The sequence below is a fragment of the Anomaloglossus baeobatrachus genome, chromosome 3 (assembly GCF_048569485.1).
Source record: "Anomaloglossus baeobatrachus isolate aAnoBae1 chromosome 3, aAnoBae1.hap1, whole genome shotgun sequence".
Classification (NCBI taxonomy): Eukaryota; Metazoa; Chordata; class Amphibia; order Anura; family Aromobatidae; genus Anomaloglossus; species Anomaloglossus baeobatrachus.
The window spans coordinates 630,474,849-630,492,510 of record NC_134355.1 but is presented as its reverse complement, the minus strand read 5'-3'; the positions used below and the strand labels follow the sequence as shown (position 1 = coordinate 630,492,510).

At 46.9% G+C, this 17,662-nt stretch overlaps 1 protein-coding gene across 1 annotated transcript in view; it reads left to right on the top strand.

Moving 5' to 3' along the window:
* Positions 1-17,662, top strand: part of NBAS (NBAS subunit of NRZ tethering complex) — a 1,027,824-nt gene that overhangs the window by 334,534 nt on the left and 675,628 nt on the right. Inside the window, 1 exon segment of the mRNA XM_075341124.1 lies at positions 4,946-5,119. Coding sequence (XP_075197239.1) covers positions 4,946-5,119 — 174 coding nt within the window.

The window sequence follows — 17,662 nt, the reverse complement described above, 5'->3', positions numbered from 1 at the left end:
TCTCTACTAGGGATAGTTTTGGTGGTGGGGTGGATCATTGTTAAATCATTGTCATCTTCCTGCCCCCCCTCGGTGGCTTCTGTTGCTCCAGCAACAAATAGGCCAGTGGCCTTGGGACTTAAGATGGCTGGAAAAGGGAACTAGGTGCGGCCTGCTTTGCTGGGCAGGGGGACAAACTACACAAGTCCAACCCTCTGGGGACGACTTATGAGGAGGGGGGCGTTGTTTCCTAATGGGCTTGGCCACTTCCTGAGGTGCCATTTTCTGAGTTGGTGCAATATAGAAATATCTACTATCTCCATCCCATTCCTCTTTCCATGCCAATTTTCTAACATCTTTTGACGTTCTATACCATGCCTCAGCATCCATAAGGAGATCTTTATCTTTCAAAATCCCTCGCTTATTTAACAAGACATCTTTCCATTCTTGCTCCTCTAATCTCCCTCTCTTGGCAGTGATCACTGAAGGAGCGACTTCATATTTTTACCTTTTTGCTCGCTTACTAATTCATCTGCCGTTAACTTGACAAGTGTGGACTGATTAGACCCCATATTCAAAAGGGTAAACAACCTAAAACTAACACGTCAACCTGGATGTCTGGTCTGTGCCGTAATGCAGTTCCTCTCCTGGACCAGCGACTATACACATCCACAGAATACACAGATTTTCTACCTCAGTCCACAAACCACAACACAGACGGGTTGTCCTACCAGGAAGAAGTGTCACGTGGGTGATAGAAACTAAATTCACCCTCACTATATCTTACTTCAAGTACTAGTAACCTCTGTTCACATTATATACACCTTATTTGAACAAATCCGTCCAGAACATCAATAACACTGATTAAAACCAAAGTCAAGGGATTCTGCCAATGTTCCTCCTACCTAGGATCGCAGAGAACACATCAAATTCCACCAGATACAGTCAGGGCTCTTACCATAACAATGTACCTGGCCTTCAGGCTTATCAACTACTGACTATCGACCGGACACGTCACACACCAGTGTATCTCATAGTATACACAGCAGTATACATACAGTTAACTTCAAAGTACAGCTTCAGAGGTTTTTTTTTCCTTCACTTAAAGACAGCTCTCACTACATTATCGTGACACTTCCTCTTTTTGGCAGCTGTACGAACAAAGCACACAGAACTTCCCGTTTCTCGTAGCCAGCAAGTACTCCACCTGCTGCAAATAGACAGACATTTCAACAGGTAGACACAGGTCAACACAATGACATAACAATAAGGACACTATATACACCATCCAGGTGGCTGATCTCACCTGCAGCTATAACCATATATATCCATATAACCAGCATATATAACAACTTCCTCATTTTCCCCTACCGTCAGAGAAAAATAAAACATAGAACTTCTGCTTTTCTCAAAGAGTAGACAAAAACCCCAAAACCACATTACATTTCATGTGATTTAGAATTACATTTATACAGACAGCTTAAGGTGAACCTGACCACCTTGGTGTGGGATCTCTTAGGACAGCTTATCTCATGCGAGATGGCGGTCATTAGGTGTCTAGACTGGGACAGCCCAACCCCCCCTTCGAAATGTAAGTACACGCAGGAGGTTTGCAAGGTGAGATTAGAAAAATTTCCTCACCTGCAGCTGGAGTGCTCATCTCCATCTCCCGGTAGTTGCCTTTCAAATTAAGGGGCCAGCACGGCCGTCCATCATCCAGAGCTCCGTCCTAAGGTTCGTTGGGCGCCAAATGATAAAACCTTAATTTAGGTTGATGCCATTCAGTCATGCATCCTTCTTAAACTGTCTGCAGTCCAAATTATGAGTCACTCGTGGTAGCATGCATACCACTCTCTTTCACTCACACTAGAGACATACTCAGATATGAATAGAAAGTAAGACTGATTTATTCCGGAAGTTGTACAAATATTTAACCGGGCTTATTGGCTAGGTGCCAAGAATACGTAACACGTCTCCTATTGGATAAAGTAGAACAGCTTATTCTGTGATATACAATTTACTGTAATGTGCTTGGTTCCTCATTTATATTAAGCAATGTCAGCATGATTCACTTGTCACAAGACTCTGTCTGTCTGAGTCTTATGCCAAGAGATATATGTGTGGTACAGTTCAAACACCATCTTCAATCCTGTTTTTTATGGATATCTCCATATATACTCCTATATACTCATAATCTTGTCCATAACACCCCCACCCCAGATGTCATGGCACCCATTGGCACTCTGCATTCACGTCATGGGCATGTGGAATGATGCGCCCCCACCCCCTGAGAGATTGACAGTGGCATCTAACAGACTAATAAGTGCTGGTGGAGTTGGTGTTAAAGGCACATGATGGCTGATTAAAGCAGTCATCATTTGCTGGGAAAAAGATGCTGGCTCGAGAACATGACCATTGGCGTACATGTACGTCAGAGGTTGTCAAGGAGTTAACAAAGTTTTATATATATATATATATATATATATATATATATATATATATATATATATATCCGTGCTTTCCTTAACCAAGAATCAGCAAAAACATTAGTGCATGCCCTCATCATCTCCCGCCTCGACTACTGCAACCTCCTGCTCACTGGCCTCCCTTTTAACACTCTTGCACCCCTCCAATCTATCCTAAACTCTGCGGCCCGCTTAATCCACCTCTCCCCTCGCTACTCCCCAGCCTCGCCACTCTGCCAATCCCTTCACTGGCTTCCCATCACCCAACGACTCCAGTTCAAAACACTAACCATGACATACAAAGCCATGCACAACCTGTCTCCTCCCTACATCTGTGACCTAGTCTCCCGGTACCTACCTGCACGCAACCTCAGATCCTCACAAGATCTCCTTCTCTGCTCCTCCCTTATCTCCTCTTCCCACAACCGCGTACAAGATTTCTCCCGTGCATCCCCCATACTCTGGAATGCTCTACCTCAGCACATCAGACTCTCCCCTACCGTGGAAAGCTTCAAGAGGAACCTCAAGACCCACCTCTTCCAACAAGCCTACAACCTACAACAGCCCTCAGTCCAGTAGACCACTGCGCAACCAGCTCTGTCCTCACCTATTGTACCATCACCCATTCCCTGTAGACTGTAATATATATATACCTACCTACAGGTAGTATTCATCCCCCTGCAGGTTTACACATTCGGAATTAACTTGGCATTGTGACATTTGGACTGTAGATCAGCCTGGAAGTGTGAAATGCACTGCAGCAAAAAAGAATGTTATTTCTTTTTTTCTTTCTTTTTTTAAATTGTGAAAAGTTTATTCAGAGGGTCATTTATTATTCAACCCCTCAAACCACAAGAATTCTGTTTGGTTCCCCTAAAGTATTAAGAAGTATTTCAGGCACAAAGAACAATGAGCTTCACATGTTTGGATTAATTATCTCTTTTTCCAGCCTTTTCTGACTAATTAAGACCCTCCCCAAACTTGTGAACAGCACTCATACTTGGTCAACATGGGAAAGACAAAGGAGCATTCCAAGGCCATCAGAGACAAGATCGTGGAGGGTCACAAGGCTAGCAAGGGGTACAAAACCCTTTCCAAGGAGTTGGGCCTACCCGTCTCCACTGTTGGGAGCATCATCCGGAAGTGGAAGGCTTATGGAACTACTGTTAGCCTTCCACGGCCTGGACAGCCTTTGAAAGTTTCCTCCCGTGCCGAGGCCAGGCTTGTCCGAAGAGTCAAGGCTAACCCAAGGACAACAAGGAAGGAGCTCCGGGAAGATCTCATGGCAGTGGGGACATTGGTTTCAGTCAATACCATAAGTAACGTACTCCACCGCAATGGTCTCCGTTCCAGACGAGCCCGTAAGGTACCTTTACTTTCAAAGCGTCATGTCAAGGCTCGTCTACAGTTTGCTCATGATCACTTGGAGGACTCTGAGACAGACTGGTTCAAGGTTCTGTGGTCTGATGAGACCAAGATCGAGATCTTTGGTGCCAACCACACACGTGACGTTTGGAGACTGGATGGCACTGCATACGACCCCAAGAATACCATCCCTACAGTCAAGCATGGTGGTGGCAGCATCACGCTGTGGGGCTGTTTGTCAGCCAAGGGGCCTGGCCATCTGGTCCGCATCCATGGGAAGATGGATAGCACGGCCTACCTGGAGATTTTGGCCAAGAACCTCCGCTCCTCCATCAAGGATCTTAAGATGGGTCGTCATTTCATCTTCCAACAAGACAACGACCCAAAGCACACAGCCAAGAAAACCAAGGCCTGGTTCAAGAGGGAAAAAATCAAGGTGTTGCAGTGGCCTAGTCAGTCTCCTGACCTTAACCCAATTGAAAACTTGTGGAAGGAGCTCAAGATTAAAGTCCACATGAGACACCCAAAGAACCTAGATAACTTGGAGAAGATCTGCATGAAGGAGTGGGCCAAGATAACTCCAGAGACCTGTGCCGGCCTGATCAGGTCTTATAAAAGACGATTATTAGCTGTAATTGCAAACAAGGGTTATTCCACAAAATATTAAACCTAGGGGTTGAATAATAATTGACCCTCACTTTTATGTTGAAAATGTATTAAAATTTAACTGAGCAACAAAACTTGTTGGTTTGTAAGATTTATGCATCTGTTAATAAATCCTGCTCTTGTTTGAAGTTTGCAGGCTCTAACTTATTTGCATCTTATCAAACCTGCTAAATCTGCAGGGGGTTGAAGACTACTTGTAGGCACTGTATATGTGTATGTGTATATATATATAGACACACACACACACACACGTATGTACAACATGGCTGTCAGGATGTGGACTTAGAGAGTCCTTTGTACAGATAATCTGATCCCACGGCGTCCTGCTGTTGAGATCCTATACAGCGCCATCATGAGGCCAGTGAAGCATTACATGGTGATCATTGAAATAGTCGTCATTCTGTTATAGAATTAGATACCCCCCAAAATAAGTGGTTTATAAATGTGTTTTAATATTTCTTGTTTTCCAGTCTTCAGAAGAACACTACGTGAAGAACGCCTACCAGTGGATGGTTCCTTTCCTCCATCGCTGCGAGGCCCAGACCCCCGGAGCGGCCAACACTCTGCTGAAAGGCTACATAGTCACCCTGGCTAAGGACGACCTTAAATTCCCCCTGAAGATTTTTCAGCATTCCAAGCCCGATGTAAGCCGGCGCTCCTCTGCTTTTATCTCCCCGCTTTGCTTCGTGACACTGTTCTCGCCGATACGGCCGTTCGAGCTTTCTTGGGTCTGACAGGCCGGAGATTCTGCTGCTCATTTCTATTCATGAATTTCTCGGTGACTTATTTGCTGAAACAGTGTTTGCAGTGTTTAAGAAGAAGAAAATCACTTAGTTCTGTCACCGCATGCAAAATAAAACAAACACCGTAATGAGGGCTGAGACGAAAAATGCCAAAAAATACAAAAAAACATTAGGCAGCCTCAACTTGTTGGACCTTTTGTTACCGCCATCTACTGCTAAGCGGAAATATCTGGTAATTGTTCAGCTATTCAGCTGTGTGTCAATATTTTTTAGCTTTCTGAATATTTTATACTTGTGCGAGAAGTCGAACAACATTATCATGTTTACATCTTCCAGACCTACAAATATGGCTGGCTTGTAATTTCCTCTTGCATACGAAGCCTGCAGCTAAACTTGTGTGTGTATGTATATATGTCTCGTTCTGTTGCTCTCTGTCTGCGTGTGTGTGTGTGTGTGTGTGTGTGTGTGTGTGTGTGTGTGTGTGTGTGTTTTATTTATATATATATATATATATATAGTACTGTATATGTTGAGAGCGTGCAACAGAGCGCGACAGGGAGAGACACATAGATATATGCATATATATAGTACTGACCAAAAGTTGGTGTGGTCAAGATGAGAAGGTGTGGCCAAACTTTTGGTCTGTACTATATATATGCATATATCTATGTGTCTCACCCTGTCGCGCTCTGTTGCACGCTCTCAACATATACAGTACTATATATATATATATATGTATATATATATATCTATATATATATAATATTAATAAATATATATAATGTGTGTGTGTGTGTACACATACATAATATGTAATATAATATAAATGAGCGAGATGGTGATATATACAGGACTCAGGCTGTTCTTCCTAGCAGATACGTACAAATAGACAATAAGGCGGACCTGTCTCCTCTCCTGGCAGGTATATTTTATTGAATTCTCCAATTCATTGTTTGAATTCTCCTCTCTGCTGTCCCTCTGTTATTACTCCTGGAAATGTATTAACATGGTGATAACGGACTGTTATCATTCCCCTTGTCCAAAGTAGTGTATCCTTGTATAGTCTCATTCTGTCAAACTCTATCGATACTTTGTCTTGAGCTGGAGAATAATACCCACTTGTTAATATATTTGTACAGTTCCAGGAGGAATAACTGAGGGTTAGCACAACATTAAAGGGGTATTCCCATCTGCAAGATCCTTTCCCAATATGTAGTAGGTGTAATAATAATAATATTAGCAAATATCTCCATTTAGAAATGAAGTATAGTTCTCCTGGTTAGCCATGTCACTTAACTCATGTATAGGGCATTGCAGCTTAGGTATCCAAGGTTACGACCATGAGAAACTAACTGTCACTATACAAATGAAAAAATTGTTTAAAAGAACTGAGAGTCTTCAGTGGTTGATTCCTTTTAATGGCTAACTGAAAAGATGGTAATAATTGCAGCTTTCGAGACTACTCAGGTCTCTTCATCAGGCATGGTATAACACAAAATCTGAAGCGTCACATATTTATACACAACAGGACATAGAATAGTGCAGTAAAAAAAAAAAACAAAAAAAAAAAAACAAGTTATATAAAACAGAACTATCTCTATGGCAGGGGGGCAAACTGTTGTGGCCATAAATTTTGCTGCAGTTCAGTGTGAAAGTTTTATTGTCCTCTGATAAGGGTCTGGTCCGGGCTGTGACACGCTCGGATGGTCAGAAGAGCACATCTCTTAATTGATGTAAAAAGACATGAATCCATGAGACACATTCATTCCTGCTCTGAATGTGTCAAAGGTCATCATAAGTTTGTACTCCCATAGTCTCCTATCTCTCTGGGACTTGAAGTTTCCTTTCAATACCAATAATCAATCAATAATAATTATATGTGACTCTTCAGATTTCTTCAGCGCTCTATTGGGAGACCCAGACGATTGGGGTATAGCTACTGCCCTCTGGAGGCCACACAAAGCACTACACTAAAAAGTGCAAGGCCCCTCCCCCTCTGGCTATACCCCCCCGTGGTATCACGGGTTCTCCAGTTTTAGCTTTGTGTGCGAAGGAGGTCAGACATCCACGCATAGCTCCACAGATTTTAGTCAGCAGTAGCTGCTGACTATTTCGGATGGAAGAAAAGAGGACACATATAGTGTCCCCAGCATGCTCCCTTCTCACCCCTGGATGGTGTTGTAAGGTTGAGGTACCTATTGCTGGTACGGAGGCTGGAGCCCACATGCTGCTTTCCTTCCACATCCCCCTGAGGGGCTCTGTGGAAGTGGGATCCTGCCGGCCTCAAAGCTCTGACGCCGGGCTCCATCCACAGACCCATTTGAACCTGCTGGATACGGAGCTGGAGTACCGTTCAGGGACATGGCCCTGCACCATTACAGGTACTCTGTGTCCCCGTACACACAGGCACAGCACACTCCAGACTTGCTGGGTGTGCTAGTGCGCCGGGGACAGTAAAGGGTTACAGTCACTGCAGCTTTGCTGAGTGACTTTGTGTTTTGGGAACTACCGCGCCGGACGCTCCGGGAGCGGCGGCGCGGCTGGGACTTGTAGTTCGCCGGGGACTGGGCGCCGACCGCGCTTTTACGGCGGCGGCGCTTATAACTCCAGTCCCCGGCTTCTGCGGCCTAGTGCCGCTTCGTTCCCGCCCCCTCCCTGTCACTCAGGGAAGGGGACAGGCGCTGAGCAATCAGCAGCGCCGAGGGCTGGAGCCTTTTTACATGCTCCAGCCCTCTCACTGCACTCGGTCGGACGCCGGATTCCCGCTCTGCCTTGGGGGCACGCCCACGGCCCGCCCCTACTCACACGAGCTGGGGAAGAAGCCGGCAGCCATTACTGCAATCGGGGCACCAAGGCAGGACAGTGGCGATCATACACCCGCTTATAGGCGGGCGGTAAGAGGCACAATAGTGCTGACCACGATATAACTGCAGTGTATACATGTGTTGTTTTTGACTACATAGGTCGCTATATGCCCGCTTGGGGAGCGACACATCAGCAGCAGGAAAGCAGGTGTGCTAAGGCACAGGCTTTCTAGGCTGCTTGTTTTGCACGACTGAGGTGTTCATTTGTGTTTATGCTGATATGCTATACATTGCACTGTACAGTCGCTAGTCTTAGCTATATTCTCCTGGAATGGCTAGACTACAGCAGCAGAAAACCAAGGGTGCTGGGGCACAGGTTTTTTTCTATGCTGCTTGTATTGCATGGGCTGCAGTGTGCATTTGTACTTGTGCTTGTATGCTATACATTGCACTGTATGGTCACTCTTCTGGGCTATATTCCCCTAGATGACCAGTCTACAGCGGCAGAAGAGCAGAGGTGCCAGGGCACAGGCTTCTATGCTGCTTGGATTGCATGTGCTGCAGTGTTCATTTGTACTTGTGCTTGTATGCTATACATTGCACTGTAGGGTCACTCTTCTGGGCTATATTCCCCTAGATGACTAGTATACAGCAGCAGAAGAGCAGGGGTGCCAGGGCACAGGCTTCTATGCTGCTTGTATTGCTTGTGCTGCAGTGGTCATTTGTACTTTATGCCTGTATGCTATACATTGCAATGTACGGTCACCAATCTTGGCTATATACTTCTAGATAGCTAGTCGGCAGCGGCAAAAAAGCAACACAGTTTTCAGTGCTGTTTTTACTACATGGGATGCGGTTCATGACACCGTCCCATTGTGTGCAACCTGTAGCACGTCGTCTGCCGGGGTCTCTAGCACTTCGTCTGCCGGGGCTCTACTAGTTGGGGCCAAAGAAACCTCCTGTCAACCCTGTCCATGGACAGGGACGGAGTAGTCATAATATAGAGACTTGCACCCATGGGCAATCTACTTGAACAAAATCTTCAGGGCTTTGATACTGACATCGCTCTCAATCCGGATACACCGGGTGGTAACGCCATACGGAATGATCCTATACCGTCCACCAATGGAAGGTTGGATCTTTCTCCCTCAGCTCCCCCAGTGGAGATAGGAGACGAACAGGAGAAGTTCCTTTTCAGTGTCTCACGCAGATATTGAGTATTTTTCTGGCCACGCTGACTTCAGAGAAGCAGTCCAGGAACACCACGCTTACCAGATAAGCGTCTTCTCCAAACGTTTTTAGGATACACGTTATCCTTTTTTTCCCCTGACGTGGTCAGCGCTGGACCCAGGGTCCAAAGGTGGATTCTCCAATCTCCAGGCTTGCATATAGAGCCATAGTTGCACTGGAGATGGGGCTTCACTTCAAGATGCATTCACAGACAGATGGACTCTGGTTGAAATCTGTCTAGGAGGCTATCGGCGTGTCGGTTGCTCCGGCATCCACAGCCGTATTGGCAACCTAACCTTTTCTGCTGTTCTTGCGCAGCTGACCTTGAGCAGGGACATCTGTACCGCAGAGGCGTCCGTAACCCCGCAATGTCTGCACTGCGACTTACCCTGTTAATGCTGTCCTAAAAGTACAGTCGAGGTTTCGGTCCTTCCCAAGCTCCGGCAGGTCCCAATTGTCCTCGTGCAAAAGGGCTACAAAACCTCAGACGGGCTCAGATTCCGGCCGGGCTCAATCTCGCCCAAGGAAGGCAGTCGGAGGAACCGCTACCAAGGCGGTCTCCTCAGGACTCTCAGCTCTCTCTCTCTCTCTCCGCATCCGCGGTTGATGGCAGACTCCCCCGCCTTTGGCGCCATTTAGCTGCCACAGGTCACAGACCGGTGGGTGACGGACATTGTGCTCACGTGCACAGGACAGTGTTCTGTTCTCGTCCTCCGACTCCATTCTTCAGAACGGCCCCACCTCTCCACCGAGCAGATGCCCTGCTGCAGGCGGTGGACGCTCTAAGAGCAGAAGGAGTGGTGATCCCTGTCCCCCCTCAGGAACGAGGGCGAGGGTTTGTACTCCAATCTCTTTGTGGCTCCAAAAATGGACGGTTCCTTCCGTCCTGTTCTGGTTCGGAAACTGCTCAACGAGCATGCGAACGCCAGGCGGTTCCGGATGGGATCCCTCCGATCCGTCATTGCCTCATTGTCTCGAGGAGACTTCCTTGCCTCAACAGACATCAAAGATGCCTATCTCCACGTGCCAATTGCTACGGAGCACCAACGTTTTCTACGTTTTGTGATAGGAGACGAACATCTTCTGTTCGTAGCTCTGCCATTCAGTCTGGCGACAGCCCCACGGGTGTTCATCAAGGTCATGGCAGCAGTGGTAGCAGTCTTGCACTCTCACGGACACCCGGTGATTCCGTACTTGGACGATCTACTCGTCAAAGCAACCTCCCTCGAGGCATGCCAACGCAGCCTGAATGTTACGCTGGAGACTCTCCAGACTTTCGGGTGGTTCATCAATTTGGCAAGGTCAAATCTGTCTCCGACTCAATCACTAACGTATCTCGGCATGGAGTTTCATACTCTATCAGCCATAGTGAAGCTTCCGCTGAACCAGCAGCGTTCACTGCGGACAGAGGTGCAGTCTCTCCTTCAAGGCCAGTCGCACCCCTTAAGGCGCCTCATGCACTTCCTAAGGAAGATGGTGGCAGCCATCGAGGCAGTTCTCTTTGCGCAGTTTCATCTGCGCCAACGGCAATGGGACATTCTCCGCCAATGGGATGGGCAGTCAACCTCCCTGGACGGGAAGTCTCCCTTTCCCTAACGGCCGAGGACTCTCTGCAATAGTGGCTTATTCCCACCTCATTGCCATAGCCCCCATCCTGGGCAGTGGTCACGACAGATACGAGTCTGTCAGGGTGGGGAGCAGTTTGTCTCCGCCACATGGCTCAGGGGACGTGGACTCAGCAGGAGTCCACCCTTCAGTTAGATGGGCTGGAAATCGGGGCAGGGTATCTTACCCTATTAGCTTTCCCAAAGTGGCTAGAAGGGAGCAGATCCGAATCCAGTCGGACATCTCCACAGCGGTGGCATACATCAACCGCCAAGGAGGGACACGCAGGCAGCAGCCTTCCAGGAAGTCCGGCGAATCCTCATGTGGGTGGAGGACACAGCATCCACCATATCCGCAGTTCACATCCCGGGCGTAGAAAACTGGGAAGCAGGCTTCCTCAGTCGCCAGGGCATGGACGCGGGGGAATGGTCCCTTCACCCGGACGTGTTTCAGGAAATCTGTTGCCGCTGGGGGGGGGGCCGGACGTCGACCTAATGGCGTCTCGGCACACCAACAAGGTCCCGGCTTTTATGGCACGATCGCGCGATCACAGAGCTCTGGCGGCAGACGCCTTAGTGCAAGATTGGTCGCAGTTCCGGCTCACATATGTGTTTCCACTCTGGCACTCTTGCCCAGAGTACTGCGCAAAAATCAGATCCGATTGCAGCCGCGTCATACTCGTCGCACCAGACTGGCCGAGGAGATCGTGGTACCCGGATCTGTGGCATCTCACGGTCGGCCGACCGGGGTCACTACCAGACCGACCAGACTTACTGTCTCAAGGGCCGTTTTCTCCATCGGAATTCTGCGGCCCTGAACCTGACTGTGTGGCTTGTGTGTCCTGGATCCTAGCGTCTTCAGGATTATCCCAAGGGGTCGTTGCCACCATGAGACAGGCTAGGAAGCTCACGTCTGCTAAGATCTACCACAGAACGTGGAAGGTTTTCTTAATCTGGTGCTCTACTCAGGGAGTGTCTCCCTGGCCATTTGCATTGCCTATCTTTCTTTCCTTCCTACAATAGGAGTTAGAAAAGGGCTTGTCGCTAGACTCCCTCAAAGGGCAAGTCTCAGCACTATCCGTATTTTTTCAGAAGCGTCTAGCACGTCTTTCTAAGGTGCGCACGTTCCCGCAGGGGGTTTGTCATATCGTACCCCCGTACAAGCGGCCGTTGGATCCATGGGATCTGAACAGGGTTCTAGTTGCTCTCCAGAAGCCGCCTTTCGAGCCTCTGAAGGAAGTTTCCTTTTCTCGCCTGTCACAGAAGGTGGCGTTTCTCGTTGCGATCACATCGCTTCGGCGAGTGTCTGAGCTGGCAGCTCTGTCATCCAAGGCTCCCTTCCTGGTGTTTTCACCAGGACAAGGTAGTGCTGCGCATCATTCCGGAGTTTCTCCCTAAGGTAGTATCCTCGTTTCATCTTAATCAGGATATCTCCTTACCGTCCTTTTGCACTCATCCGGTTCACCGGTATGAGAATGATTTACGTTTGCTAGATCTGGTGAGAGCACTCAGAATCTACATTTCACGCACGGCGCCCGTACGCCGTTCCGATGCCCTTGTCGCTGGTACGCGCAAGAGGTTGCAGGCTTCTAAAGCCACCCTGGCTCGATGGATCAAAGAACCAATTCTGGAAGCCTACCGTTTTGCAGGGCTTCCGGTTCTTTCAGGGCTGAAAGCCCATTCAACCAGAGCCGTGAGTGCGTCCTGGGCGCTACGACACCAGGCTTCGGCTCAACAGGTGTGCCAGGCAACTACCTGGTCGAGTCTGCACACTTTCACCAAACATTTTCAGGTGCATACCTATGCTTCGGCGGATGCCAGCTTAGGTAGAAGAGTCCTGCGGGCGGCAGTGACATCCCCGTAGGGGAGGGCTGTTTTGCAGCCCTAACATGAGGTATCTCTTTACCCACCCAGGGACAGCTTTTGGACGTCCCAATCGTCTGGGTCTCCCAATAGAGCGCTGAAGAAGAAGGGAATTTTGTTACTTACCGTAAATTCCTTTTCTTCTAGCTCTTATTGGGAGACCCAGCACCCGCCCTGTTGTCCTTCGGGATTTCTTGGTTGTTTGCGGGTACACATGTTGTTCATGTTGAACGGTTTTTCAGTTCTCCGACGTTATTCGGAGTTAATTTGTTTAAACCAGTTATTGGCTTCCTCCTTCTTGCTTTGGCACTAAAACTGGAGAACCCGTGATACCACGGGGGGGTATAGCCAGAGGGGGAGGGGCCTTGCACTTTTTAGTGTAGTGCTTTGTGTGGCCTCCAGAGGGCAGTAGCTATACCCCAATCGTCTGGGTCTCCCAATAAGAGCTAGAAGAAAAGGAATTTACGGTAAGTAACAAAATTCCCTTCTTTGTGTTATATTGAGCCTGATGAAGAGACCTGAGTAGTCTCGAAAGCTTGCAATTATTACCATCTTTTCAGTTAGCCATTAAAAGGTATCAACCACTGAGGACTTCAGTTCTTTTAAACAATTTTTTTATCTCTACTGGCTAACACGGTACAAAGATATATTTTACTATACAAATGGTCATAACTATGGCTACCTTAGGTCCTGCAATGCCCTGCACATGAGGTAAGAGACATCAGGAGAACTATACTACAGTCCTAATTAGAGGTATTTGCTAATATTATTATTATACCTTCTACATATTTGGATAGGATCTTGGAGATCTGAATATCTCTTTATGTACTTAAAAAGGTTGCCTGCAGCATGTAATGTCTAACTCAAGCAAGTTGGAAAGAAAACTGGTTTATTTTTTATTCCATTTTTTTCTTGAATGACTTGGTCAGGCTTGGAACCTAGCTATGTGGGTTTAAAGACAGCACTTATATCCCACCTTTGATGTCTGCAAAGGACTTAAAGGGGTTGTGTGGAGACACGGGGGTCAGTGGGTGATTTCGTCCGCTAGCCCGGCAGCCTTTAGAAAGACAGCATAACCCATAACCCAGGGCTCATCCCAATTGAACGCCCGACCTCCTTAACCGTGGGCGGAACACTATTCAGATAACACAGGGTGAGGGAATCACAATATTAAGACTTTATTGGATCCCCAAACAATTAACGGCACATAGCACATGACCAGCAAAACCACAGACTGTAACCGGCAACAGAGTCTCACCCTTCCGCTGGCTCACCAGGGATTAGAATGTCTGTGCCTCCGAGCTTTCAGGGCTATTTACTCCAAACCAGCAGCACCCCGCTTTTGCCGGGCAGCCACCGAGAATGGAATAAAGCCAGATTTAGGAAGCTGGCTGAGGACCGCAAAGCCTTTAGTCAGGTGATGGCATTGTCCTAAGCTGGATTCCTTCCTTAGGTAGTCCTTGATATCTCAACCGAATCCTTGCATTTGATGCTGAAGCCCATATAGTATTATAATCCTGTTTCGGTTACGGCTTGCCAGTCAGATCCGCAGATCCTAGATTGGTATCTTGTAGCAAGAGTCTTCCCGGGCAATGGACAGTCCTCCTTCTTATACCCTTGAGCTCTCCATTCAGACCTTTGGGGTCTTCATGATGGGTGGATAAGACTGGGCTCTTATTGGTTAGATTTCAAACCGTACACAAAATATCCCTAGTAGTAATGGTCTCTGGCAGAGGCGAGGGAGGTTCACATAATTGATTTGTCTGGGTATCTGACCTTCACTGGCCAAGGCAATTACATGAGTCAACAAGAACTTTAACACTAGACTCCTAAAGGCCACTTCACACATAACGAGATCGTTGCTACGTCACAGTTTCTGTGACGCAACAATGACTTCACTAGCGATCTCGTCATGTTTGACATGTACCAACAATCCTCCGCCTGCTGTGAAATCGTCGGTCGATGCTGAACAGCCTGGGCCATTTTTTTCTCGTTGGAGTCCTGCTGGGCAGGATGGATCTGTATGTTTGACACCTAGCTAACGATTTTGTTAACGACCTAGATGAGTGGGGTGTAGTTGCGTCCCCGTTGTGTGACAAGGTCCCGACGATTTACAAGATCGTTATACGGGTCGCATGCTCGTTCCTAAAGTCGGTGTGTGTGACACCTCACATACGATTTCACCAACAACTCAGCAACGATCCGGGAACTGTGACGTAGTTGCGATCTTGTTCACGATCTCGTTATGTGTGCCTGGACCTTAAGAGTCTTGTAGAAACAATGAGGGGCTTATCCCCCGTTTATCAACAAACTATCATCATGTCTGGCTGAATTTTAAGAAACTTAACCTATGCTAGGCACTGACAGAGTCCATGTCGTCACAGGTTGTTCTGTTTCAAATATTACTAACCAAAAGGTGTGTTAGCTAACAAACAGCGTTTATTTTACTCCCAATCCCCAGGTCCAGTGATGCCTCTTTTTGTTGATGGGTTGCAGCTCTGTGACGTCACCTTTGTAGGCTGTCATCAAAGCCCACCGCAGCAGCAGAGAGGCAGTGCTGGACCTGGGGAAGGTAAGTAAATGCTCAGTTTGCTTCATATTTCTAATAATATTTCAGTTGAGCACAAACACTTTATAAAGGCTACTATGAGAGAGAAATTTTACATTGGGGCCATTAGGGCTTCGACTTAGAGTAAATGTGATCATAAGGGGAAAACTTGATGCAACGGGAAAGCTTATGGATCTACACATTGATCGTAAAATCCTTCAACGGGAAAGCAAATGGATCTACTTTTTGATCTATACTATGGTTTTAGGGAAAGATCCGGATCATATTCTCTCCTCCGCTTTCAAAGATGCCCAATCTAGCGAAAGGGCGAATCTTTTGATTCCGACACCCCGTAAAGAAAAAGACAATGATGCCAAATTTTGTTTCATTTCAACATTCAACAATGGTGCACGATTTTGAATAAATATTGGCCTATCCTGAGGATGGATGTGGATATTGGCGATGCTGTGGGATCGTACCCCCGCTGTACGTATAGAAGAGGTCGATCTATTGGTGATAGATTGGTACATAGCCATTTTATCCCCCCCAAGGACAATACTTGGCTACATTCTAGCCTTAAAAGCTGTTTCAGGTGCAAGGGTTGGGTTATTTGCCCAAATATTCAGACCAGTAAAACGTTTTTTAGCTCTGTGATAGGATGCCAGTTTGACATAAAAGCTTATATTAGTTGTCGTCCAAGAGGCGTTCTCTATAAGGTTGGGTGAATCTGTGCTCTTGAATATGTGTATAAAACGAGTAGGGAACTTAGGAGACGTGTTGGGGAGCATCTCAGGGATGTGGCAAATAACAGGGGTACTGCATTGACCAAACACATTCAGTCGACACACAATGGAGATGTCTCTGGTCTTACCTTTATGGGCGTTGATCTTATTGACCATCCAGTTCGGCGTGGTAATTCGGATCGTAAAATTCTCAACGGGAAAGCAAATGGATCTACACTTTATAAACGTAGACACCACTGGGTCTCAATAAAACCTTCACTTTTGATTGTTTCTTTTTAGTGATTAGGGTGATCTAGGAACCCCCGGGACAGCCGCCGTGCAGCTTGGCACCCAGTACTTTATGGTGGTGTTACACTCCGTTGGTAGGTAGGGAGCAGCATGACTGTTTTCTAGGGTGCTTGTAGGGGTGTTTCTGTTTGGTTTTGTTTGTTTTTTGATTTGCGGTTGGTCGTCCTTGGCATCGCCATGTCTACATTTTCCTAGTGTCCTGCTTTGTGTGAGATTACTTGCCTTTGTTCCAAAGTGGGTTTTTTTGGGACTCTGAAGTTAATATAAATGGTCCGCTTATGCTCCTGCAGGACTATTTGCCGTTGGACAGTTTAGTTACCTCTACAGTTTTAGATCTTCATGGGTGTTTGGTTGTAACCTTTTCGGATTCCAGTTGTATTCCTTTTTGAACCAGGGTTTATTGCTTCCATGGTGCATGGTTGTACACTTGCACCATTAAGGGAGAGCTCACCTTCTATTGATAGTTATGCAAAGCCATTGTCTTTATGATATATACTCTTTTGTGTTTTTTACTGTATATCTTGATGCACTTTGTGGTTATCCAGTTGTCTGCAGCCCCTCTGGGCGGACATGCGCGGTGTCCTGCTTGCGTCCTCTGGACACTCGTTTTTGTATCGCACCACTTCTCATATCCTTGGACTCACATGCGCAGTTGCGCTTATTTATGCGGTCCAGCACCGGGATATCGCTGTCTTCCGGTGTGCTTCTGTGTCTGTCTGCGCAGCTGCAGTGTGGGCTGACGTAAACAGTTACACGTTGCGTCCAGTCTGCGTGCTTGCACCCGGATATTACATCCTTTCGGTGTGCCTCTGTGGACGTTGTCCCTGCGTTACACACTCAAGTGTTTCTTGTGTTCCACTCCTCATTTGGATCTTGTTTTGGGCGGGGACTATTTTATACCATTGTGCATATAAGAAAGGTAATTAACACTTTGTGCGCACTCTGAAATGTCTGGACACCATACTATGGAGTAATTAATGAATGGCTAAGGTAGGACTTGCCTTTATGGTTAGGCCGTAAGGTGTTTTATACTTTTTACAGTTACTGATTTTACTTTTAAGCTGGTCCGTTTGCAGCTTTTGCTCCATTGGCCATTGCACCCTTGATGAGTTTTATGAAACACGTCAGGGACGTCCAGGAGCATCTTTATCCAATTAAAGGGAACCTGTCGGGTCCCATATACGCTTTAACATTGAAGCAAGGTGATGTGTGGCCTAGTAACCCCTTTCTACCCATCCCTGTGTTGTAATTGTGTGTAATATGAATGTATAAAAATATTTTGTTACTTACATGTTCCCTATGTATTTTAGTAACGGCTCTAGCGCCACGGGTGTCACATCCCCCTGTGGGCATTTGCATGCTTT